The sequence below is a fragment of the Puma concolor genome, chromosome D3, assembly GCF_028749965.1.
Source record: "Puma concolor isolate L17-30 chromosome D3, mPumCon1.1.hap2, whole genome shotgun sequence".
Taxonomy (NCBI): Eukaryota; Metazoa; Chordata; class Mammalia; order Carnivora; family Felidae; genus Puma; species Puma concolor.
In genome coordinates, this window is record NC_141678.1 from 3,454,691 (window position 1) to 3,479,731 (window position 25,041).

A 25,041-nucleotide genomic window follows, 5' to 3' on the forward strand; every position below is an offset into this window, starting at 1 on the left:
TGAGTGGTTACTGAGAAGGAGGTCACGTCACTCCCTGACCCTGCAGCCAAGCTCAGCTAAGTGAAAACGGTGCCTTCCCACCGTCCTTCTTAATGCGGCTGCCATGTTCGATTCCCCTCTCCCCACTGCGGCTGCCATGTTCGATTCCCCTCTTCCCACTGTGCATTTCAGGATGGCATAATTGGGTTTGTCAGCGGGATGTCATCTTTACCTCTTCCGTGTGAGAGATGCTGACAGTGATCTATCAACTCTGAGAGGCAGTCCCGCGCCTAAGAAGCCAGTTCTGGGAAGTGCTCATTAACGCCAATGAGATGGATGTAATTGAAGTGTGATACGCTTTCTGCCAATGAGCTATCAGGGATGGGCTCTGTCTGTGAATATACCTCTCTGATGTTATCAAAGCCCTTCTTTTTTCTTAAGAAAGGATATTAAGATATACTTATTGTGAAGTATAGACTGACTAGATCAGGTCCTTGCTCTTTGGTAAACATGAAAATTGGCCTTGATTTTAATGGCTTGTTGCCACGTTCTCTGCTGCCAACATCTGGGAAGAGTGTTTCAAAGAAACAGAACCTCTTACATTGCCAGGCAAGGCCGTTATGTTCCCAACAGCCACGTCTTGCCACATGTTCATGGGGACCGTCATGATTCCCTGAGAACCACAGCTGCCTTCTACACCCAAGAGCAGATGGGTTATCACCTGTGATTACAGACATGCCCCTGGTCATCAACCATTTGTTTTCTTCTGTGTTTCTCAATGCCAGCATCACTGATTGGCATTATGAGTTGGGATATCCTTTGTTGGGGAGAAGGAGGTTGTCCTGTGTGTTGGGGAATACCTAGCATCGTCCCCGGTCTCTACGCATGAGATACCAGAGGAAACGCTCCCCCAGCTCTGATGACCAAGTACGTCATGGGAGGTTTCCAAATGGCCCCCGGGAAGGGGGATAAATCTGATCCCTGGTTGAGAACCTCTGGTTTTGCCTGAATGGAAGCAAGGGCATCCTTCCTCCTAAAGGATGCAGACGTTACCACAGAGACGGAAGTTCATCGGTTAGAATAGCTTCAGGTGCATCTGGAAGCTGTCAACCAAGAGCAGCTATAATGTGCCCTCCGTGTGGGGCACCCGAGTGGCTCAGTCGGTCAAGCGTCCAACTCTTGGTTTCGGCTCAGGTCATGATCTCACGGTTCCTGAGTTCGAGCCCTGCATCTCTCTCCCCCTCCCTACTCTCTCTCTCTCAAAATAAATAAATAAACCTAAACAATTGTTTAACGTGTCCTCTAGGTAACTTCAGGAAAAACACATGTAGTAATAAAAACATAATAATGCAATAATAAGTGGTATTTTCCAGGTGCTCAAAATGTGCCAAGCACAGGTTAAAATTCTATCCAATTTAAGCCTCGCAACATCCCTAAGGGTAGCTGCGAAGATTCTTATCCTCATAGAGAAATTGAGGCACAGAAAAGTGGAGGAGCCTGTCTGTGTGTTGCTGCTGGGAGACCGTGGGTCCAGGATTCAAACTCAAGCATCATCTCTAGAGTTCACACCCCATCCCGACGCTACCGGTGGGCATCTTGTCGGGCCCGTGGGTAAACCCACTGTCTTCCAGTGCTGATACCTCAGTTTCCCCTTTGTCAAACACTCTGCCTCTGCTCTCCGCCCCCTGGCAGTGAGATTAATCCACCACTTGCAAAGGTGAAGGGTAGCCTGCTGAATGAGCACGTTCCAATTCGCTGGTCCTGATAAACGCATTAGGGATGGGTACGTGGCTCCAATAAGGCAGACTCAATTCCAGCTCATCTGTGACAAAAGTGTCCGCCTACACATTTCTGGTGTGGTGGTCGCGGTGGTAACACACACACAGAACGCAAACTTTACCATCATCACCACTTTTAAGCGTATGGTGCAGCAGCGTTCAACGCACTCACCACGGCCCATCTCCAGAGTTCATGTCATCTTGTGAAACCGAAGCTCTTCGCCCGTTCGGCGATAATGCCCCCAGCCCCCCAGCCCCGACGACCGCACTCCTCCTCTGTGTCTGGATGACTGTGACTAAGTACCTCCCGTAAGAGGAAATCACACAGTATTTGTCATTTTCTGACTGGCTTATTGCACGTTGTATGATGTCCCCAAGGTTCATTCGTGTTGCAGCAGGTGTCAGAATCCCTTTCCTTTCAAAGGCTGAATCATATCCCATTGTTGTGTGTGGACGCCAATGGCTCTCCATTCATCCACTGGTGGGCACTCAGGTTGCGTCCGCTTCTTGGTCGTTGTGAACGATGCTGCTGTGGGTATATGAGTGTCTCTTCAAAATTCCGCCTTCACTTCTTCGGGGCACACACACACAAAAGTGCAGTTCCTGGATCATACGCTAATTCTACTTTTAGTGTTCTGAAGTGCCGCCATATTGTTTTTCACAACAGCTGCACCATTTTACATCCCATCCACAGGAGACAAGGTTCTGCCTACTGCACACCCTCATTGACACTTGGCCATTTTCTGGGTTTTCGACGGCAGCAATCCTAATGGGGGCGAGGTGGTATTTCATCGTAGGAGACGTGCACTTTCAAACTCTTAAGTGTTGTATGAGCTGGGAACCATTGGAGTCACCACGGAGGGAGCCAGTAGGAGTTGGGGAAGCATTAAGACAGGGGTTCGGACGATGGGGTGAGAGAGGATGAATCTCAGAATTGGTTGTTCAGAAAGCTGCATGGCGTGCTGTGAATAATGGCTTGCCAAACGCTATGTAAATATGATTTTCTAGAAGCCCAATAGGGCCATCCAACCAGCAGTCCCAGGAGAAGCCAGGATATGGATTCTCAGGAGTCATGGGTCTGATCCAGGGAGCAGTGGGTAAAAGCCTCTAAAAGCCTGTGTCCTCCAATGCTGTGGGGATTCCATCTTTCAAAAGCCCCCCTGAGACATTCAAAAGAAGAGACGCTTTCTTCAGGAAACCACGTCCAAAGTGAGCACAATACCAGAACGAGATGCCACTGGATGCTGATATTCTAGGGAAACGTGAGATACGGTCTTCATCTTTCTCTACGCGCTGTCCCCCCAAACGGTTCCACCTGAGCGACAGCCACCATCCAGGTCCGAACGTGCTGGTCCTTCTAGCTGATGCTTCTGAGGTAAGGTGACAGAGAGAGAAAGCCCCAGTTGACATAAGTTAGGCTAAGGCAGCAAGGTCAGGCCTCGAGAACATGGGTTCACTCCAGAGGAAAGAGGGCGAGTGACACCGGGACCCCAGCCATGGTCACTGGGCTCACCTGAGGAAATGGCTGGAAGCTGGACCTGAGACCCACTGCCCACCTCTCTCCCCCTTCGATCGCCTCCAACACCACAGGTCCTCTTGTCTTCATGTCCCCATTTCCAGGAGCCCTCCTTTGTAAATAAAATGGTGTAGGGGCGCCTGGGTGGCTCAGTCGGTGAAGCGCCCGACTTCAGCTCAGGTCATGATCTCACAGTTCGTGGGTTCGAGCCCCGCGTCGGGCTCTGTGCTGACAGCTCAGAGCCCGGAGCCTGCTTCAGATTCTGTGTCTCCCTCTCTCTCTCTGCCCCTCCCCTGCTCGTGCTCTGTCTCTCTTTCTCAAAAATAAATAAACATTTAAAAAAATACCCCAGGGGGCGCCTGGGTGGCGCAGTCGGTTAAGCGTCCGACTTCAGCCAGGTCACGATCTCACGGTCCGTGAGTTCGAGCCCCGCATCAGGCTCTGGGCTGATGGCTCAGAGCCTGGAGCCTGTTTCCGATTCTGTGTCTCCCTCTCTCTCTGCCCCTCCCCCGTTCATGCTCTGTCTCTCTCTGTCCCAAAAATAAATAAACGTTGAAAAAAAAATTAAAAAAAAAAAATACCCCAGTATGAGGGCACCAGTCAACTGAGAGTGCGACTCTTGATCTCCAGGTTGTGAGTTCGAGTCCCACGTTGGGTGTACAGACTACTTTAAAATAAATGTCTTTACAAAAAACACCCCAGTGTTCTGGGACACTGGAGTACCCCACGCTCCCTCTGCAATTATCACTCACCCCTCAGCCCACCGCTGCTCCCCAAACACACCCAGGTAGACAGGACTGCAAGTCCCAGGTCCCCTTATGCACGTGCTAAACCATTTGCAACAGACACAGCTGTGATCTGGGAAGCTCGAAAACCAAGACGCCTTTTATTATTTTCTTTTCTTCTGAAGACTACGGTAACTTAAATCGGTTAAAGCAGGTGGAACGGAGGCGGCCGGTCTGGGTCAGGAAGGCGGCCCTTCCTTTCTGCTTTCAGAGAAGCGGAGTCTGTGTTTCGTACAACAGCCGAACGGGCTCACCGAAGCCGGGCTGCCTGGCAACGCAGATGTGTTGTGGGGAGCCGGGGCGGGGGCCCCGGGCAGGAAACATTATTTCTTCACGTCTTCCCAAGCAGAAAGAAAATTGTTCCTTTTCTCTGTTCCAGGAGAACACACTTAAAATGACAAGCTGAACAAAATGAAAACAAACCCCTCCTTCGGAGACATTCAACAGGGAAATGAATTTTAGGCAGACTGGGAAAATGACTTTCTCGTACTGTCTGCACCAAGCTCCGAACGTGCAGCCCGTGCAAACCCGACTGTGTTTTGGGGTCTCCTCCTGACGATGAGTCTGGGGACCGCGGGTCACTCCTGAGCGCCCCACCTGACCTGGGGACAGATGCCTAGTTGGAAACGGGGAGTCGAATTATCCAGGGGTGAGGCTTTTCCATGTCCTTGGACATACACGGCAACACGGCATCGGGGAAAGAAAAGAGAGCTCCCCCAAATTCACTTACAGCAGCATGCACCGGCTGCGGTCTGTAACCAGGGGGAGGGTTGGAGAACGTAGGTGCAGGTGCACCGAGCAGAGCAGGGGGTGTTCTCGACGTGGCGAAGGCCCAGCACCCATCTGTAGCTCCGCTTACGGTCGGAGCTGCCGAGGGGCACGTAGTAACTCAGAAGATCCTGGGAGGACAGAGTGGGAGGCTCCAAAATGCCTGGGGTGGTCTGTCCTCTCCGGAGTGGGTGGGACTTCCTGTCTGCGGGGGACCCCAGGATGCGGCCTCGCTGGGAAGCGGTCTTGGCCGACGTGAGTAGTCCAGGAGGTCCGGATGGGGTCCTTGCGAGGGAAGGAGAGGGGACCTGAGGCACGGCCGCAGAGGGGACCCAGAGGGACCGACCACAGCGGGGGAAGCAAAGCAGGCACAAGCAGAAATACCAGCAGAATGGGGAAGAGACGGGGGAAGGACACTCACCCAGAGGGGGTGCGGCCCTGCCGGCTGATTTCAGATTCCTGCCCCCGGAACTGCGTGTGAACACGTTTCCGTCCCTTTCTGCCCCCAGGGCGGGGTAGTTTGTTACAGAAGCCCTGGGAGGCAAATACATCTGCTGTGTGGAGCCACGACTTAGATCTGGAGACACAGCTCAGCCCAGGGTCGCCATCGGGTCCCCAGGCCTGCGCGGCGGGGCTGAGAAGCGATTCCCCTGTCCACACGCATCAACGCAAAGGCTGTGCTTAAAGCCCACGTTTCCAGCTTCTCGTCAAAAGCAGCAAACCCGGGTCCCCGCGCCACCGCGTGCAGGGGCTTGAGAGACGGCCGCCGTGGGTGGCTTCTTCCACCAAAGCACCATGGTTTCCAGTGCATCCCCGCTGTGGCCCAAACCATTAGTTCGTTCCGTCCTCTGCACGGGACAGGCCACTGCGTGGATAGATCGCAGTTTGCTCATCCGTCGGCCGCTGGGCATTGGGGTGGTTTCCACGCGTTGGCTGTTACGAAAAATGTTGCTGTGGGCATCTGTGTGTTCTGTGTATTTGTGTAAGCAGACGACACAGCAGAGCTCCCCGACTGGCTCAGTCTAGCAGGAAAGACACGCTCCACGAATCCCCCCACCAGCTACCCACCAGCGGGAGCCCAGCCCCGGCCCTTTGCCCCCGGGGCTGGCTGGGAACCAGGTCTGCCTGTCAAAGGTCAGGGTCACAGAATCCTCTTAGAGGAGGGGACAGCCAGCCTATGACGCGACCTGCACGCCCCCCCCCCCCCCCCGACACATTTAGGATCTAGGACTGAGTCTGCTGACAGATCTCATCCCGTTTGCAGAAATAATTCTCTCCCCCCCACATCCCTGCATACTAAGTCCCTTTGGCTCATCTCTTTAAAAGCTTCTTCCCTGCCTCCCCCCACCGCCCCCCCCCTTTACCCTTTTATTTACCGGAAGATGCTGGAAACACAGAGGAGCTGTTAAGTGTAGGCGACATGCGTTGATTTGGTTGGGGGGACGTCGGTGGTTAACAAGGATGCCCAGCACACATGCACCCGTCAAATCGGGACAGAGCTCATGAGTCAGGAGCCCCGCATTCCTGTGCCATCCGCTGAGGACACCTCCCCTGCTCCCTGATCCTGTGGTCCGGCCTCAGCAAAGCACGGGCCATTAACGGAGCTGCGCGGCACACAGGGTCTGTCCTCTGGTCCCATTTTTACTTCCGGGAAGACTACCTCCTTACCTCACCGTGTTTTGCTCAAAAAAGAAAAACATCATCTCTTCGGGTTGATGCCCTGAAGGCTCCGTTATCGGTGCCGGCTCGCGAAACCCACCCAGAAAGGGCAAAGCGGACCCGAGACTTACTGCTCCCTTGTCAGTAACTCTGGAGAAACACACAAGGTCCGGATGAACGAGCAGAAAAGGAGATGCCGAGATTCCTAACCGTGCTCCTGTGCCGCGGCGGCCGGGGCAGAGGGCGGCCACCCCAGAGGACAGCCCGCTGGCTGGTCACGGGCTGGCGGGACACAGGGTGACAAGCCGAGGCCCACAGAAGTCTAGACACAGGGGGAACTCTCCAGATCTTTCACCGTCACCGTTGGTACATCTTGTGTCACAGAGACGCCCCGCTCTACGCTCGATTCTCCCACAGGCCAAAGTCCCTCGTCTGCAAAGACCCGACCTGACCTCCAGAACACAGGCTTCTTCTGATAACTTGACAAACATTGCTGGTTCTTTACTATTTTGTTTTGCCGAGTGAAGGAAGCCCTTTCCTCCTCTCTCTTCAGACGTTTGTAACTCACAGCAATTTGACAAAGCGTATGACTGTAAACAAAGACGGAAACATTCGTCTCTTTCTCCCCACCTGATTGCCCCGGAATTCAGAAACTCTTATGAAATAGTCTCATTTTTCCCGATAACACATGTACTCGTATAAGCTCAACGAGAGTCTGTTCTCTTTGTAATGAGTGACAATTAGACAAGATCTTAGCGTGGCTTCTTAGCATAAAGACCCTTTAAAGGTCTGATGTTCCTTATTACCAGACAGTTTTAAGAACTGAGGTTGACTTTAGGGAGCAGGTGAGGCCCTTTGGATCTGACCACAGCTTGTTACTAAAATGTCATTCTGGGGAATATGCACAGAATCCGTATTCTGACCACATTTACATCAATAATCCACATTTAATTAGCCTTTTTTTTTTTTTTTACAAACAAATGAGTTTCGCTGTATCTTTGAAATGACTAGAAAAATGGTATTTCAGGGGAAAACTACAGTGATCAGATCCTCACTGTCCGTGGTCTCTCGGGTTTTGTGATCTACCTGTGAACGTCAGAGAAACCACCGCGATGGAACTCGTGGGGACGACCTTCGTGCCCGCCGCTCGACAGGCCGCGAGGTTCACATCATCAAAGGGTCAACCCGCAAACCGGGAAAACCCCTGGGACTGAAACCCCACCCTCTGAAGAGCTTCCAACTCAGATCTAGACTGCTTATCATCTGCTCGGATTATCCACCTTCGTATTCTTTTGTTTCCAAAGAGATGCCTCCTTATTAAATTAGCGATCGCTCCCGGGGCTCAGAGTCCTGGTTCAGGGGAGAGCCCACGTGCAGCACCCCCTCCTGAAATGAAACACGCTCACGGCCATCTCGTCCCAAGTGAGCGTGAGGACAGGCGGTCGCTAACACATCACCTTGCACCTGTGTGAAATCACTGGGAAAATAATGTGGATTGACCTCGACCGGTAGAACTTGAATCTGATTACAACCCACTTGAGTTGCTCAGTTGGCTAAGTCTTGGCTTCTGGGAACCTCTGCTCTGGGGGACTGTTTTACTCTTTGGTCATCCTATTGACCTCTGTCTCCTCCCCAAGGTCTTAGATGCCCCTCGGCGGTCACTCACACATCAATCCATGTCCATCAGGACCGGACGCCTGAAGGAACTCAACAGTCAGCCCGCCCGCGTGCATGATGGCGAATGTTGGAGCAGCGAACGTGGGGGTCCTCAGCCTGGACGCCGCACCAGCAGTGACGTGACAGTCACACCAGGCGAGCTGCTCACACTCTGCTCACCCAAAGCGGTGGGGGTGTATTGAAACCACACACAAGCAGAGACCAGCCTTGGGAACTCCCTGAGCCGACAAACCCAGGTGGGTCACACAAGCAAAGCTTTTCGGTGAGCTTGTTTGGCAAGACAGGCGAGGCCAACCTGACCTGGGTCATTGCTTGCTTATGCCTCTGGAAACCATAAGCAAGATTTAAACTGTTCCCCCAAATGGAGAGGAGGTAACCAGTAACCCATTTCCTTCCATTTAAGAAAAATCCTAATATTGTAGCCAACGCCCGTGAAGAAGAAACAGTCCGTGCCTCCAGGCTCTGGGAACTGCTTCCTCCCCTTCCCTTTTCTTTTCTTTAAAAAAAAAAAAAAATTTAAATGTTTATTTATTTTGAGAGAGACAGTGCTAGCAGGGGAGGGGCAGAGAGACAGAGGGAGACACAGATCACAAGTGGGGGAGAAACAGAGAGAGAGGGAGACACAGAATCCGAAGCAGGCTCCAGGCTCCGAGCTGTCAGCACAGAGCCCAACGCGGGGCTCGAACTCACGGACCGCGAGATCAGGACCTGAGCCGAAGTCGGATGCTTAACTGACTGAGCCACCCAGGAGCCGATTTCTGTATTTTAAGAGTTCTTTTATTTTGTTTTATTGTTTATTTTTTTTACATTTATTTATTTTTGAGAGAAAGAGTGAGACAAAGTGAGAGTGGGGGAAGGGCAGAGAGAGAGAGACACACAGAATTGGAAGCAGGCTCCAGGCTCTGAGCCGTCAGCACAGAGCCCAACGCGGGGCTCGAACCCACGAACCGCGAGATCGTGACCTGAGCCGAAGTCGGACGCTCGACCGACTGAGCCCCCCAGGTGCCCTTCTGGGAACCACTTTCTAACATACACCCCACTCAAGCCTCATTCCATGTTTTGGCTGGAGGGCTCCCAGTGTGCAGTGTCCTTCCGGTGTGTTCACAGTAAACGTTTGCTGACTATGACTTCAGGGATTCATCGGTTTTACTTCTGGTTCTTGTTTTCCTGAACTTTGGACACAAGGAAGCAAGCCTGTCCCCAGCCGCAGCAGACAATGGGCCACCTCTTTGGCATCTGAAGGTATCAATTTCGTTGCTCAGTGACAAGGCCAAGGGGCAGTGGCCTTCCCTGCTCAGCCCTTTAATGACCTGCAAGGTGTGGACCCACGGAGGTAAAGCGAACATTGATCCCAACACAGGAAGAAACTGTAAACCTCATGTAACACGGGGCTTTGAGGAAGCAGTGGTCGGGAATGAGAGCCACCCTCAGCATCCCGAGAGCTTCCGGAACATTCAGGCACGTGGGGATGGCAACGGGAATTTTCAGGACCGACGACTCCCACCGTCAATGTATTTTGGAAGTCCCCAGAATAGGGAACGACGCTTCCGCCCGCTATAAGGAATCTTGACATTGATCAAGAAGTCTCCATCAGTCGTGAAGGAGAACATCCACAGAAAGGAACGTATGTGATACAAGCTTGACATCAGGTATTTGGTTTTGCATGAATTCCATATACATTTGCTCTGTGGTTCGACGTGTGACAAGGGACCAAGGGGCCTTGCCCACTGGACGGACACACGTAGATGTGTCTATGAAACACCTCCGGTTATGCGTGCTTCATTTATGGTGGTGATCATTCTTTGTCACGTTCTCAGGTAGGTTTTCCAAATAACGTTACGACTAAAGGACACAACGCTTCAACTTTCCACGTCTTGACTTTGATCATAAAACTGGGGTTGCCTTTGAATTAAATTCATGAAGTCTCCAGTGAAAAGGAGGCTGCTGCTTTTTGCCTATGGAAGAGGGTCTCATTCGTGAAAATGGTCTTAGAAAGGAGGCCCAGGCCGGGTTCCAATACAGGGTAGTGGCCCTGTAATGATTCCCAAAAAGTCCTGGATGTCTCCAAATACAGCCTTGTCGTCAAAGCCATGGTGAAAGATGACAGGGGAGAATGAGGGGGGATTTCAGAGTCAGGAGAGGCCTTTCAAGGACTCCTCAAGGCCCTGGAATTTCTGAGGAGAAAGGTAACAGTGACGGGCAAGATGGGTTTCTCCTGTGGGAGGGAAGGGTGGAGGGCAGCTGGGTGTGGGTTCCCGTGAGCACGCGCCCTGGCAGGGAGGAAGGGGCAGACTCGCTGTTCCTGCCGCATCTGTGTGGGTCCCCTCCTGTTCTCTTACTGTATTTCTATCCTTGGAACAATGTATTTAAACAGGAAAATTATTTTGGAGGCACCCGGGTGGCTCAGTCAGTTGAACATCAGACTCTTGATTTTGGCTCAGATCAGGACCCCAAGGTTGTGGGTTGGAGCCCCACTTAGGCTCCACACTGACAGTGCAGATCCTGCTTGGGGTTCTCCCTCTCTCTCTCTCTCTCTCTCTCTCTCCATCCCTCCTCTGCTCACGCAACCTTGCTTTCTTGTCCTCAAAATAAATAAATAGGGGCGCCTGAGTAGCTCAGTTGGTTAAGCATCCAGCCTCGGCTCAGGTGATGATCTCGCGGTTTGTGGGTTTGAACCCTGTGTTGGGCTCTGTGCTGACAGCTCAGAGCCTGCTTGGGATTCTCTCTCTCTCTCTCTCTGTCTCTCTCAAAAAAAAAAAAATAAATAAACTTAAACACAATTTCTTTAAATGAAATATATTATCTAGAAAGGGAAAGCCTGCTTCTTGCACAGTCTGCCCATCGGTCATGGGAGCCACATCCCTCGGGTCTCCCGTGTGGGAGTCATTCCTGCCTCTCCCCCAGGACTCTGGTCTGGGGTTGGAAAGATCAGGAAGGCAGAAACAAGGCTGCCGCACTTCACGGCATTAAGCAGCGTCCAGCCCCGGACCCCGCCATCACTGCCCTCTGTGCTCCAAATGGCTTGTCGTTATTAAAAAAAAAAAAAAAAAAAAACCCAAAAAACAAAAAACAAAATAGTTTTGCTCTTCAAAGAAAATCACGGTGAAGCGGGAATCAATAGGATGTCGAGAACAGAGCAGGCAGCTGCAGTTTCATGCAAGGCACGGTGATGTCCTCTTACTGCTGAAACAGAATTCAGCACTTCTGCAAGTTTTGATGGATGTCCAAACACAACCCTCATATACGCACCTTTTATGTGCCAGGCACTGTTACAAGCCTTAACGAATAAATACTGGCCCTCGGGGGCCTCCCCTGTAGAACAGGATAGGCTACGATGGCATCTGATGTAGACATGAGGGGACAGAGGCACAGGGAGCTGGCACAACCCGGGAAGCAGAAGACTTGGGCTCAGAACTGTGCTGGTTCCTCACCACTGGTGCCGTTGGTTCCGTCTTGTGCATCTACGTTCCAAAGCCAGGGCCGCATGTATTTATTTTATTTAGAATGAAACGATCTGGAACCGAGCATGCTAAGGAACTCAGGAAGAACAAAACTCACACCTTCCCTGTATCTTTCCCATCAAAGATGGGAGGAAGCAAACCCTGATCCTCTTATCTCAATATTTGCTATCCTGGCCCCGCGGTTGTAAGGTTGACATTGCCGTGAAGTCACCGGTGCCCTGACAGGGAGGTGTGTCCGTCCTCTCACACACAGTCAGCGGGGGTCTGGCTGACCACTGAGGCTGACAGTGTAGCCGCACTGGGAATCCCCGCAGGGCAAACTTGGTATCTTGTAAAAGACGTGGGATTTCATAGCCATGTTGTAGAAGCCCTCGATCACATCCAAGAACGCAATGGGAGAGCGGATACAATCAGCCCACTTAAAAATTGAAAGAAAACGATTACAAGGACAATGACAAGACAGCCGCTTTAGAGAATTATCTGAATCCCGGGGGATGAAGACAATGCCTGGAGACACATCTCGAAACCTCTGAGGGCATCTTATGAAAACAAACACAAACACAGCCTTTGAAGATGACCATTCTTCAAGGTAAATGACAAAACTTAAACCAAAAGAAAAATGCGATAAAATGCCACCATTCTATTCTGCAGATACTTTTCCCGAGCAATTCTTTCCAAGTGTGATTTTTTTTTTTTATTCTAAAAAGAACCACAGCGTAGCTGTAAGTATAACCCAAGACCTTCTTAACTAGAAAGGGGGTGGGGGGAGGGAAGCGATTCTTATCATTGTTATCTTTTAAACAAATCTCAATAAAATATTTTCTCATTATTATGAAATCCGGGTCCACAATTTAAGAGGATTTGCCGTAAGTGGCTTTTCCCCAGTATGATAATCCTCAGATAACAGAGGCTCCTGTACCGAACTCGGAATCGTCACACAGAGTCACAGAGAAACCCTATTAGAACCTGAGCCATCTGCTGAGCCAGCTGCGGTGACGGCAGCCGGGTTATTCTGTTGCTTCGACTGACTTTCTGTTCTTTCTTTTTTTAGAAGACGCAACACCTCCGTGTGGCGATTTCTCCTTTAATCACCGCTAACCTGGGCTCAGGAACTGAGGCTTCCCCAGCCCCGACTTGGCAGCATTGAACCTCAAGGATTTTTTTATAAAGGGCATGTCCTTGCCCCTTTGCCCACGCACGCCCAAAACGGAGCATCAAAAACCCTAGGTCTTTTCTCGGGCCCTGGGACCTTATGGTCTCCGTCACATAAGTGCTGTCTGCGTATCTACAAAGGAAATCAAACGAAAGAAAAAATCACATCCTTCTCCTCCAAGTTCGATGGCAACTCAAGGTCAAAGAAGAGCGACTCCTTCCCATTTGTTTCCTTCGGAAGCGGTTTCTGGCCCCCTTCCTCCCGCCCCCTCACCCACGACGTAAGAGGGGCTACCGAATGCACGTGGGGGGCCGCATGCACGAACGTGGCTTCACCGCGAAGCCAGAGGGTCCCCACAGGGGGCCAAGGGCCCAGGCTGCCACGGGCCAGGCGGGACACCTACCTCAGGATGAAGAGGTCCACGGTGGAGTTGTTGGCGACGCTGACGTAGGCAGTGACCACGTCTCCTTGTTTCACGGGCTGGGAGGGCAGCCAGATGGCCACGTTGCTGTCCAGACGCAGCTCGCGGAGCTGGACGCTGTCCTGGGCCCGGTAGAGGCTGACGCTCCCGATCCTCTGCAGGCGGGGCACGGCCTCCTCCGGCCCGTCCCTCCCCGGCCGGATGGAGTTGCCCTTCCTGGCGTCCCCGCCGCCGGCACAGTCCCCGCGCCCGTCCCCCGGCTGCACGGCATAGTAGAGCTCCACGGGGCTCCCCTCGGGCGGCCCCGGCGCCTTCTTCCTCCCGGCCAGCACGGTGGGGGGCCCGAACCAGCCGGCCAGCAGCTCCAGCTCGGCCACGCACAGCCCCAGGGCCCCCTGCAGCCGGCAGCCGGCCCGCACCTCCCGGGTCTCCCGGAAGGCGAACACCCGCAGGCAGGGCAGTCTCTCGCCCGGGCTCCGCGCCGCCCAGTCCCGGCCCAGCAGATGGAAAAGCACCTGCACCTTGGGGCGGCTCAGGTACACCTTGTCCCGCACGATGTGCGCCCTCAGCTTCCAGTTGAGGCCGAACTTGCTGGCCGGCCCCAGCAGGTTGGAAGGGACCATCAGGTCCAGGGGCACCACCTTCTGCACGGAGAAGGGCCCGTAGCTGGCGTTGAGCGCCGGGGGCCTCGTGGCCTTGTACGTGAAGAAGGACTCGACTCTCGTGCGCAGGCTGGAGTTGTGCAGGGCGTCCTGGCTGGCCTCCTTCAGGAAGAAGGCGGTCTCGGCCCCCAGGATGTGGTAGCTCACGGGCAGGTAGGGCGGCCGCGAGGAGAACCTGTGCACGTCGTCGGTGACCCCGCGGCCCTCGATCACTGCGGGGGCAACGGGAGACAAGAAAAAAAGACAGAGAACGGGTCATTACTGGATTCCTGGGAACACAGCAGGCCCACAAGCAACTCAGAAACGAGGAGGAACATTCCAAAGCCCACGTGGCCAGCGTTTTCACGGTCCTCCCGGGATCAGCCAGTAAAGGACTGTGCGCTATGCCAAGTATATACTGGAGCCTGGAGCTCTAGATTTTTGTTCCCTGGGAACGCTTCAGCAGTGACGATCTCCTATGTCCATGTGACAAAAAGCTGGCAAGATACCTGTGGGTGTAGAGTCAGGATGTTTATTAATGGTCTGCGTGAGTTTAAAACATTTAATGGCAGGGATACGTGAACAGAGAAACGGATCAGTGGAACCGAGGGGTCCATAAAAGAACTCGGGTGCATCTGGAAATTTAGCGTGTGATAAAGGCAGTACCCAGATCGTGAGGCGAAAAGAGACCTCTGTTTTTGCTTTTTTAATGTTTATTTATTTTGCGCCGGAAAGAGAGAGAGAGAGAGAGAGAGAGAAAATGCCAAGCAGGCTCCACGCCGTCTGTGCAGAGCCTGATGCAGGGCTCCATCTCACAAACTGTGAGATCAAGACCTGAGCTGAAATCAAGAGTCGGATGCTTAACTGACTGAGCCACCCAGGTGCCCCAAAGAGACACTTTAATAAACGGTTCTGGGACAACTGGCTAGCCACCTGAGACAAAAGACAACATTAGATCCATATCTCACACCATACCCACGAATAAACTTCATGTAAATCAGTGATCTAGATAAAAGGAAATAAATTTTTTTCAGTACTAAAAGAAAACAATGGATGAATTCCTTTACGAGCTGAGTGTAGGGAACGCTTTCTAATTATGACTCCAGATCCAAATGCAATTTTCAACAAAGTGATAACCTTGCCTATGTAAAGGATTGTTTAAATGTTTTGCAGAACAAAAAAATTCATAAAGTCAAAACAGGAAAAAAAAAAAAGGGCAAATGGGGCGATCTTGCAAACTGCTCACTTACGGCATCCTACCCAGCATGGCGATGGGCTTTGTTTTGCCCACAGTATTTAAAAAAAACTCTTTAATGTTTATTTATTTTTGAGAGAGAGAGAGAGACAGACAGGGCACAAGCTGGGGAGGGGCAGACAGAGAAACACAGAATTGGAAGCAGCTCCAGGCTCCGAACTGCCAGCACAGAGCCCGACATGGGGCTCGAACCCACGGACCGTGAGATCGTGACCTGAGCCGAAGCCGGACGCTTCAGCGACTGAGCCCCCCAGGAGCCCCTTGCCCATAGCGTTTTAAAGAATCCCTAAGAGGGGCGCCTGGGTGGCGCAGTCGGTTAAGCGTCCGACTTCAGCCAGGTCACGATCTCGCGGTCCGTGAGTTCGAGCCCCGCGTCAGGCTCTGGGCTGATGGCTCAGAGCCTGGAGCCTGTTTCCGATTCTGTGTCTCCCTCTCTCTCTGCCCCTCCCCCGTTCATGCTCTGTCTCTCTCTGTCCCAAAAATAAATAAACGTTGAAAAAAAAATTTAAAAAAAAAAAAAAAAGAATCCCTAAGAATGCGAACCATCTTTAACGGCTGGGAGGCATCTGGGTTTCCAGCTTCCCCTTACACATGGGAGGACGCGGCAACAAGCGGGCGAGACGCTCAGCAGGCCACGGGGCTCAGTTAAGTCACCTGCTTGACCTCCAGGTGCACCTGAGTTGGAAAGCCCCGACTGGTGTCTGCAGCCCAGTGAGTCCCCACCGGGGGCGGGAGCTCGGCGCTGAGACGGGAGAGAGCATCTCCCCTGCCTGCCCGCCCTTCTCTGTCCCCCACAGGCACGGCCTGCAATACGGCCAGCAGGCTCCTTGCCGTTTGAAGGTTCTCCTCTCGAGAGGTGCCCCCTGGCTCGTACTTGTGGGTGGCTCACGAAAACTCACTACATACGCGACTAGGAGGTTCAAGCGCCCAGTGGCTGACTTTGCGAGGCCCCCGAGGCCCGTGGCCTTGCCCTTGTCTTTGAAAACCAGCCCAGCAACGCGGACGTGGCCCCCCGTTCCTATACTGAGGAAGAGGGGAGTGCTCTCTCCCCCGCTGGCCTTCCTCCTGACCGCGGCAGGCACAGCCCATCCAGCACATGGGGCGGCCTGTGCCTCTCAGCTCTGCAGCCCCCCTAATCCTCCCCCGGCAGGGACACCAGCTGGCCGATCAAAGCTGCTCTCGGTGGCACCGAGGCCAAAAGGGCTGGGCTGTCAAGACGGCTTTTCAAAGAGTCGGCGTCCTCTCCTGCTCTTGGCCGGAGACTGGGAGCTGACACCACCAGTAACAAGGGTAACACCCCTCTCTCTCCTCTCTCCTCTCCTTTCCAGAACCGGGGTAAATCGCCCTCAAAAGGCCCTGCCAGCGTCGGACATCCCAGAAAGAGTTCTGGTTCCGTGTCCTTAAACGATCCATGGACTATTTAAGCTACCTGCAATACTTTATAAAACCCGAGCTGAACCGCCACATCAGATGTTTTATTCTCCGGTGCCCATCCCTCTCCGAAAACGCCCTGAAGCCCCGAAGCGTGGAGATTTGGAGGCTGATTTGTTTGGGGCGAAGGGGGCTGCAGGCTCTCTGAAGGAGCGGAGCAGGATGCTAAGCCTGTGCGTGCTGGGTGCTCCCCGCCAAAGAAAGCACCACCACGAAGCCTTCTCCTCGTTTTTCACTCTGTCTGCAAGTAGGGATTCCTTTTTTTCCACGTTTTTGTGGATTTTCCATGCCCAACAAAGCCTAAAATAGGACCTTTTGTTTTTTTGTAAATGCTGACTTTGTTTTCTATAAAGTAAAGCTGGAGTGGGTGTGCTGTCTAGCTGTCTTCTCTCTCGGGATTCTCTGTTATTTAAGTAGGTCACTCCTTACCTTTCTGGTGGAGGAAAAAGCGCCTCGCTCTTACCTTCCCGCTAAATGCAGTTCCAAATTTTCCAGTTCATGAGAGATTTAATGTGAGCAAGAAGAGACAGACACCGTGAAGAAGGAAGTGGGTCTACTACGGTGGTTAAAGGCATGAAGGTTGGCCATAGAGGTGTCAAGGGTTGACCTACTGAACCATCATGGGATCTTGAGCAAGTTCTCACATTCTGGGAGCTTCAGTTTCCATGGATGGATGGATGGATGGATGGATGGATGGATGGATGGATGGACGGACGAACAGGTGGGTGGATGGATGGACAGATGGGTGGATTGATGGATGGATGGATGGATGGACGGATGGATGGATGGACAAACAGGTGGGTGGATGGATGGATGGATGGACAGATGGACAGATGGGTGGATTGATGGATGAATGGACAGGAATGTGAATGGATGGATGGACAGGTGGGTGGATGGATGGATGGATGGATGAACAGGTGGGTGGATGGATGGACAGATGGGTGGATTGATGGATGGATGGATGGATGGATGGATGGATGGACAAACAGGTGGGTGGGTGGATGGATGGATGGACAAACAGGTGGGTGGGTGGATGGATGGATGGATGGATGGACAGATGGACAGATGGGTGGATTGATGGATGAATGGACAGGAATGGGAATGGATGGATGGACAGGTGGGTGGATGGATGGATGGATGGATGGATGGATGCATAGGAAGTAGATAGATAAGTAGGTAGATAGAGCCAAACATTTGGGACAAAACAGTAGTTGTGTGCAGCAATTAAAAATGGACCCAGTTCTCCTCCTGTATCTATACCTTTTGCATGTGGCCCTGCAGCCCTCCCTTCAAGAAGAAGAGTCTCTTGGCCCACTCCTTGCATCTACGTTGCCACGTGACTTACTTCAGCCAACGAGTACGGCAGAGAGAATTTTTTAAGAGCAGTGAAAATACTCTGTATGATACTGCAACACTAGACACATGTCGTTACACATTTGTCCAAACCTACAGAAGGTACAACACCAAGAGTCAACCCTAGCGTAAACGAGGGACTCCAGGTACATGGGAACTCTCTGTATCTTCTCCTCAATTTTGCCGTGAACCTAAACCTGGTCTAAAAATAGAAAGTCTTCAAAAACAAGAATCTATTGAGCATATGTACGCCCATGATGGCCAGGAACAGCTCCCTGCACACACAATAATTCAAACCAAAGATGGTGTTTCCTAAGCTTCGGACACTCCGATAACACGTTCATGACATCAGCCGTGTAGTTACGCACTACAACTTAATCAATGATTTTATCGATAACTTATTAGAGTAAATACTTAATCAAACATCAGGCAATTAATTCATACATTTGTTTAGATAATCCCAGTGGACCCAATGCTCCCAACTGTTGCCAGTCTATGGCTCTGAGCCTAACACTCGCCCTTTCTTTGTGAAGTGGGGAGGTTATTGAGTGTGAGGTGCTAAAGACACAGGACACCAAAATGAGACTTTCTCCTTGATGGAATTAGAATAATCCAAACAGAACTGAAAAGGGAATCGCTTTCTCATTTGTGAGACTCGGGTGACTTCACACCGTGTCACCGTACCCCCCCAAAATCAACCATGGGCGTCCTCCCACGCTGCGACCCTGTCCATCACCCAAACTCATCTCACGTTTTGGGGACCCTGACCCAACAGATTAAGGAAGCAGAGGGGACTGCCAGCCTTCCCTGTATCTGTCTCCCGACCCTCGATCTGCCGAGGGCAAGGAAACTATTCCATGGCCACCGTGACCCATCGAGCACAAACATCCACCACCGCCTTCTGGTTCACCTGCTCCCACGTCTCCCAGAGAGATAGGATGATTCGGTAATTTGCATTGATCTGAAACAGTAACCCTGGAAAAGTCCGATGCTGGTTCCCTAAGGCCATAGAGAGGGGGACAAGGGAGCAGTTGATGGTGGCACCTTTTTATCTGTTCTCCTGGTTGACGGCACGTTCATTTGCTGTCTCCCTTCCTGTTGATCCATTTTCTTTATCTGTGTTGCCTGTCGGTGTTGGGGATATTGGAACACTCCATCAGGTGTTCATTGGAGAACTCTACGGGAAAGCTGCTGCCAGAAATTGGGTTTTTGAGATTCTAAGATAGCGAACACAGGAGAGGTCCGTGTCACTTGCACCCAGACAGAATAACACGGGGGGAAATGACCCTTTCGGCCAACAGGACGCACACCACCTTCATCACGATGCTCATTTGTGGATGTGTTGACTGGAGAGGATTCTTCGGAGCTGATTCTCTCTGGGCTGGGACATGAAAGTCGGCCAGATGGGAGACAGGACCCCCCCGGGAGGGGGCATGAACAGAGGATCCCAGCAGGAGAGGCTCGGGGCCTCGGCACGTGAGGAGCAGGAAGGCGGTCTAGGGGCATGGGTTGGGGCCGGGGTTTGCTGTGAATGGAGTAAGCAGTGAATGTGCCTCGGGCACTTGGTAAAAATCCTAGGTCCTGCTTTCCTGTTCAGCTGGAGAACGTAAAACATGGCACACGAGCGTTTCAAAGACTCTCCAGACGGGCCGGGTTTACGCCGTGTTGGGTTTGCTATTTGATTTTTTTTTTAATTTTTTTTTTTTCAACGTTTATTTTATTTTTGGGACAGAGAGAGACAGAGCATGAACGGGGGAGGGGCAGAGAGAGAGGGAGACACGGAATCGGAAACAGGCTCCAGGCTCTGAGCCATCAGCCCAGAGCCTGACGCGGGGCTCGAACTCACGGACCGCGAGATCGTGACCTGGCTGAAGTCGGACGCTTAACCGACTGCGCCACCCAGGCGCCCCTGCTATTTGATTTTAAAAGCATTGTCTGAGAGACAAAAAGAAGCGGATATGTGTTCATTTTGCCCCGAGGAAAGCAAACACCTAGGAAAGTTAGCGTATTTGAGCTCTAAGAAAAAAACATCAGTGTCTTGTCTGAGGCTGCACAACGGGTTCCCAACGAAGGGTGGTTTTGTCTCCGACAGGCACCTGGTAATGCCTGGGAACATTCCCGATTCTCTCAACCGGGAGAAGGGGATGCTCCCGGCATCGACGGGCTGGAGGCCAGTGATGCCAAGAGGACAGTCCCCTTCCAGAAAGATCCGTCCAGTCCGGGAATGTCAGTCAAGCTGAGGCTGGGAGAGCGTAAGCTAACTCGATTCGCACGCGAGGCGTTCAGGGCTTCACCAAAGGCACAAAAGAGACAGAGGAAGGATTCTGGCCAAACCCGCGTCAATCCGGGAGAGGACAGGCACGCTTGTGGCGTAAGGCCGTTCCTGAGGTCAGACCAAATCCAAGGAAGCCCTGCTGCACGATGTGATAGCCCTACCTGTGTATACACACGGCATATACACCTTAAACCTCCGAGCTCCAGAACCCTCATTTCCACAAGGGGAGTCCGCTCACAAGCAACTCCCAGAAAGCAAGAAGCAAAATACCCCAGAACACGCTCAACACCTAGAGAGAGTGTTTTGCTCTTGTCATTACTATCATTCTTAGCATGGTGAGCAGGACCATTATTCCAACCGTGCTGAGAGGTTACAAGGCCACAGAGACGAGAAGAAGCACGACGACCTCTGCGTGAGGCACGCACGGCGGACCCTTCCGTGAGTCCAGGGGGGGCCGCTGGGCCCCAGACGCCACTGCCTGGGGTCAGACCCCCCGGGACACAGAGCCTACCTGTCCCCATTGCCTGCAGGAAAACCCTGATAGGATTTCCCTTCCAAGCCACCGCTGCTTACTTGAAACACGAGCCGGCGGGAGTATTCTGAGGTTTTCCTCCTCTCCTGGGCTCGTGATTTATTAACATTCTCCAGACACAGAATGTCTCTCTCTGCTAAATGTGGTGCGTTGTTTCTTTTTTCTTGAAACAAAAGGCACCTTGATAAATGGATTATTTTATTTCAGTGCCTCTCCTGAACAAGGCCCCTGAATATCCTTTGCTGAAATTACATAGTGTGCTTTGCAATTTCGGAACAGAGAAGCTCTCCTTCAAACGAGCAGGTACCCCTCTCCCCCTTCTGAGCCCCTGGGGGGACACCCCCCCTTTCTCGGGGAGAGCTCCATAATCACCCTGACGTGTGACTCCATCGCTCCCCCGGCCCCAGGAGAGCATATGCCTTTCAAAGACGAATTCTCTAAACACTTGGAAACTCTGACTCTATCAGTGTGAGAATGGTGCCTTGGGTACGCACGCACGGAGGAAAACATTTACTAGGTAGAGCCATAAGTCTAAAAATGCAAGGTTTCAACTGCACGGCACTTATATTTTCCTGAAGTCGAGCTTGGCGAATAGCGGCGGCCATGTGGCCGCGTGTCCCTGCGTGCGGTGTGGACCCCAAGTCCGCAGGGGGCTCTGGGGCTCCAGCTGCGGCTCTTTCGAAGGAACTGCTCCCCTGAGAGCTGGTGTATTCGTTTCCTGTTGCTGTGGTGATAAATGACACAAACCGAGGAGCTGAGAACGGTGAAAAATACTTGGCCGTTCTGCGGGTCAAAAGTCTAAAATGAGGGGGCGGGCAGGGCCGTGTTCCTCGTGGCGAGGTGCAGAGAGGATCTCTTTCCTTACCTTCTCCGCTGCCGAGAGACGCCCGCGGTCCTCGGTCCCTTCCTCCCTCCTCAAAGTCAGCAGCCTGCGGCTTCTGTTGCCTCTGACCTCCTGCCTCCCTCCCACAGGGACCCTGGTGATGATCGGGCACCCCGGGGTGGCCCAGGAGAATCCCCGCATCTCAAATCCTTAAGCTCATTGCATCTTCAGGGTCCATTCTGCTGGGTAAGGTCCTGGCGGTTGGGGCACAGACGTCTTCGGAGGGAGCACCATTCAGCCCAGCGCACATGGCACTCGGGGGACCTTGGAGGCATTTCTGGTTACCCCAAGGATTGGAGGGTGGGTCCCCACGGGCATTTAGACAGCTCTGCCAGATGTTCTACAGGGCATGACACGGCCCCACACGACAGACTCCTGCCCGGCCTGGCACTGACTTCCGGTGGACATCCACGAGGGTGAGAAACCTACCATAAATACCCGAAGCACCGAGCTATCTCGAACGGCTACAAAAAGCATTGGGGGGGGGGGGGGGGGGTGTGGGCAACAATTTTGTATAATGTGCATTTTCCAGTATTGCAACTAGTGGGGTCGAATTGTACTTCAAGTGATGAAACCTTAGCGAAGAAGCGTTTATCCTTTTGGAAAACTACACCAGCGATGCCCAATCTGCTTGCGAATGCAAGTTGTCCAAACCTGTCCGCTCCAGTCTGCATCTGTGGCCGACACATCCACGGGGTCTCTAAACACAGGAAGCATCTGACTGGTTTATCTGGTTCTCCAGTACATGCATGGACATACTATTTTACTACTAAGACACCATTACTCTGCTCATGTTTTTCCTGCCTAGCACACGGCCCCACGCTGACGTGATTTAGTTACGTATTTCGATAGGTGACACGATTACGAATTTAATTTCATGATGGATAAAGGTGGAGGGTTGAGATTAGGGGTTGGTAAACATTTTTTGAAAGGGCCATAGAATGAATATCTTGGGTTTTGCAGGCCAAGAGGCAAAATCAATACCACACAGGTGCTTATATAGCCATTTATAAACGTGAAAACCATTCTTAGCTACGAGCCACACAAAAACAGGCAGGGGCTGGGTAAAGCCCATGATGCCGTATTTGCCAATCCCTGGTTGAAGACAAACGGGGAATTTCAAACCTGTTCCCAGTAACTTGTTCAGTTACGCACAGGCCTGAGCCGGTGATTCCCAAATAAGGGCAACTTCTGACACCGGGGGCATTTGACAATGTCTGGGGACATCTTTGATCCTTGTGGTCGAGGTGGGGAACGTTACTGCCATCTCACGGGTGGAGGCCAGAGATACTGCTCAACATCTTCCACACACAGGACAGCCCCACCACAGAGCATCACCTGGCCTCAAAGTGAACCATGCTGAGGTTGGACAGCCATATCCTGGACCAGCTGGGACCAAGAAGTGACGAGGAGGGCTTTGCTGCGGCTTCCGGGCAAGAAGCGTCCTCCCTTCTGAGAGAATCAGGGAAGCGAATGTCTTTCTCTCCAACAGCAAGTGACGGACCGGATTGTCCCCAGTAACGCGGTCGTCCATCCCGGAACTATGAGCGAGATCGCCAGAGACAGAGTCGGCGATGGCGGGCACAGCACAGGAATGTGGCAGTTGGGCTTTACAACAGAGGGACCGCTGGATCCTGATGAGCGTAACCTGGACCTTCTGGATCTTGCCTCCCTGCCCCCCTTCCTGTTGGGTCAACCGAAGGATGTCCATCGTGCATCGGTTTTTTTGTTCAGCCAAAAGCTTCTAAAATGGTACACTGTGGCTTTGGCCAAATGGAGGGTGTTGGCTTTGCACACCATAAAAAGACGAGATGGGCCCGCTTTTTCCGTCAAGGTCTAGCGAGTAAATATTTTAGGCTTTATGGGACTAGTGGCCTCTGTTTGCAACCATTCAGCCCTGCTATTGTATCATGAAAGCAGCCAGAGACAAATGGAAACTCATGACCGTGTCCCTGTTCCAATAAAGCTTTACTGATGGGCACTGAAATCGACATTTCATAGAACTGCCACATGTCAGCCACATTACCGTTTAAAGAAATGTTTTTAGGGCGCCTGGGTGACTCAGTAGGTTAAGTGTCTGACTTCGGCTCAGGTCGTGATCTCACGGTTCGTGGGTTCGAGCCCTGCGTCGGGCTCTGTGCTGACAGCTCAGAGCCTGGAACCTGCTTTGGATTCTGCGTCTCCCTCTCTCTGTGCCCCTCCCCTGCTCACGCTCTGTCTCTCAAAAATAAATAAACGTTAAAAAATGTTCTTAAACCATGAAAAAAAGTAAACGCATTCTTCTTGGGGACTGTACAAAAACAGGTAGTGGCAGCCACCATTGGCTGACTTCTGATGGAGCGAAGCCTTTCTAAGAGTGGTTGTTTCACGCAGATGATGGCTTTCTTGGTGTTTTCTTCGGGGCCCTTTACAATGTGAATTATACACCAGGTTTAGCTCATTGATCCGAAATGTAAACACGGCTTTTACTATGCCTCCAAAACAGCTTGGAAATTGAAGCAAAAAAAAAAAAATTGATCAAACATCAGAAGGGATTTAGAATTGCATAATATAAGCCTTTATAGCAGAATTTAAATGGCTGCATTTGGTGCTCATATAGCTTATGGTTTGAGAATGTTTCGCTGTGTCTATTCAAGGAGACAGGCATCTATTTATCGCAGATGGTGGTATTATTTATGATGGAACCTTACATTAATCCTGAGAGTTCTAATTATCTCAATTCATGTCAATAAAAGGGAACAGCATCCCCGTTCTTTATGATGGTCTTTTTCCTCAAAAAGAAAGAGCTTATTTTTAATATAGCCTACGTATTTTCTTTCCCACTAATTACAGATAATTAAAAAAAAAAAAAACCTCTGCTCTATCCCATTGACTCATTCTCATTTTTCCCCACATATGAGTCTCATTTGCCTGCTAGTTACCATCTGTAGTTTTGTTTGGCTACACCAGTATTTAGGATGATTATATTAATGAGAAGTCTTAGGACACAAAGTAGAAAATGCTTTCCTGATGGCAAAGTAAACAAAAAAAAAAAGGAAAGAATACACCAGAAGATGAAGGTGTTGTTCTCGTTCGTGACACCGTCTTTAACTTTTTCTCCCGTGAAAGAAGACGTTGACACAGAGCTGCCCGAGGAGAATGGAGAACATACGGCGGAGAATTCTTTAAAAAAAAGCCAAAGGAGAAAAAAAAAAAAATCCCTACAACGGAAGATGAAATCTTGGCCTCACGAACCTGCGTTATCGACCCAGGAGGATGAAAACAGTAGCCCCAACGATCAACGCCCGGGTGGCTCGTCTCCTCCCATCTCACACCGCCACGTACTCCTGTAGACCTTCAAGGGCCCGTGCGGTACGTGCTCCTGCTATCCCACTTCAGACATAAGGAGACGAGGCCCAGAGAGGTTAAGTGCCTCACCCAAGGTCACACAGCTAGGAATCCCAGAATCGGGATTTGAAGTGAAGCCCTGTGTGC

The 25,041-nt window shown here is 51.7% G+C and overlaps 1 protein-coding gene across 1 annotated transcript in view; it reads right to left on the reverse strand.

Moving 5' to 3' along the window:
* The window catches only part of TMEM132C (transmembrane protein 132C), a 307,760-nt gene that overhangs the window by 187,740 nt on the left and 94,979 nt on the right, over window positions 1-25,041 (reverse strand). Inside the window, exon 2 of the mRNA XM_086681440.1 lies at window positions 13,180-14,071. Within this exon, the coding sequence (XP_086537566.1) occupies window positions 13,180-14,071 (892 nt within the window). The remainder of the gene's footprint in view (window positions 1-13,179; window positions 14,072-25,041) is intronic.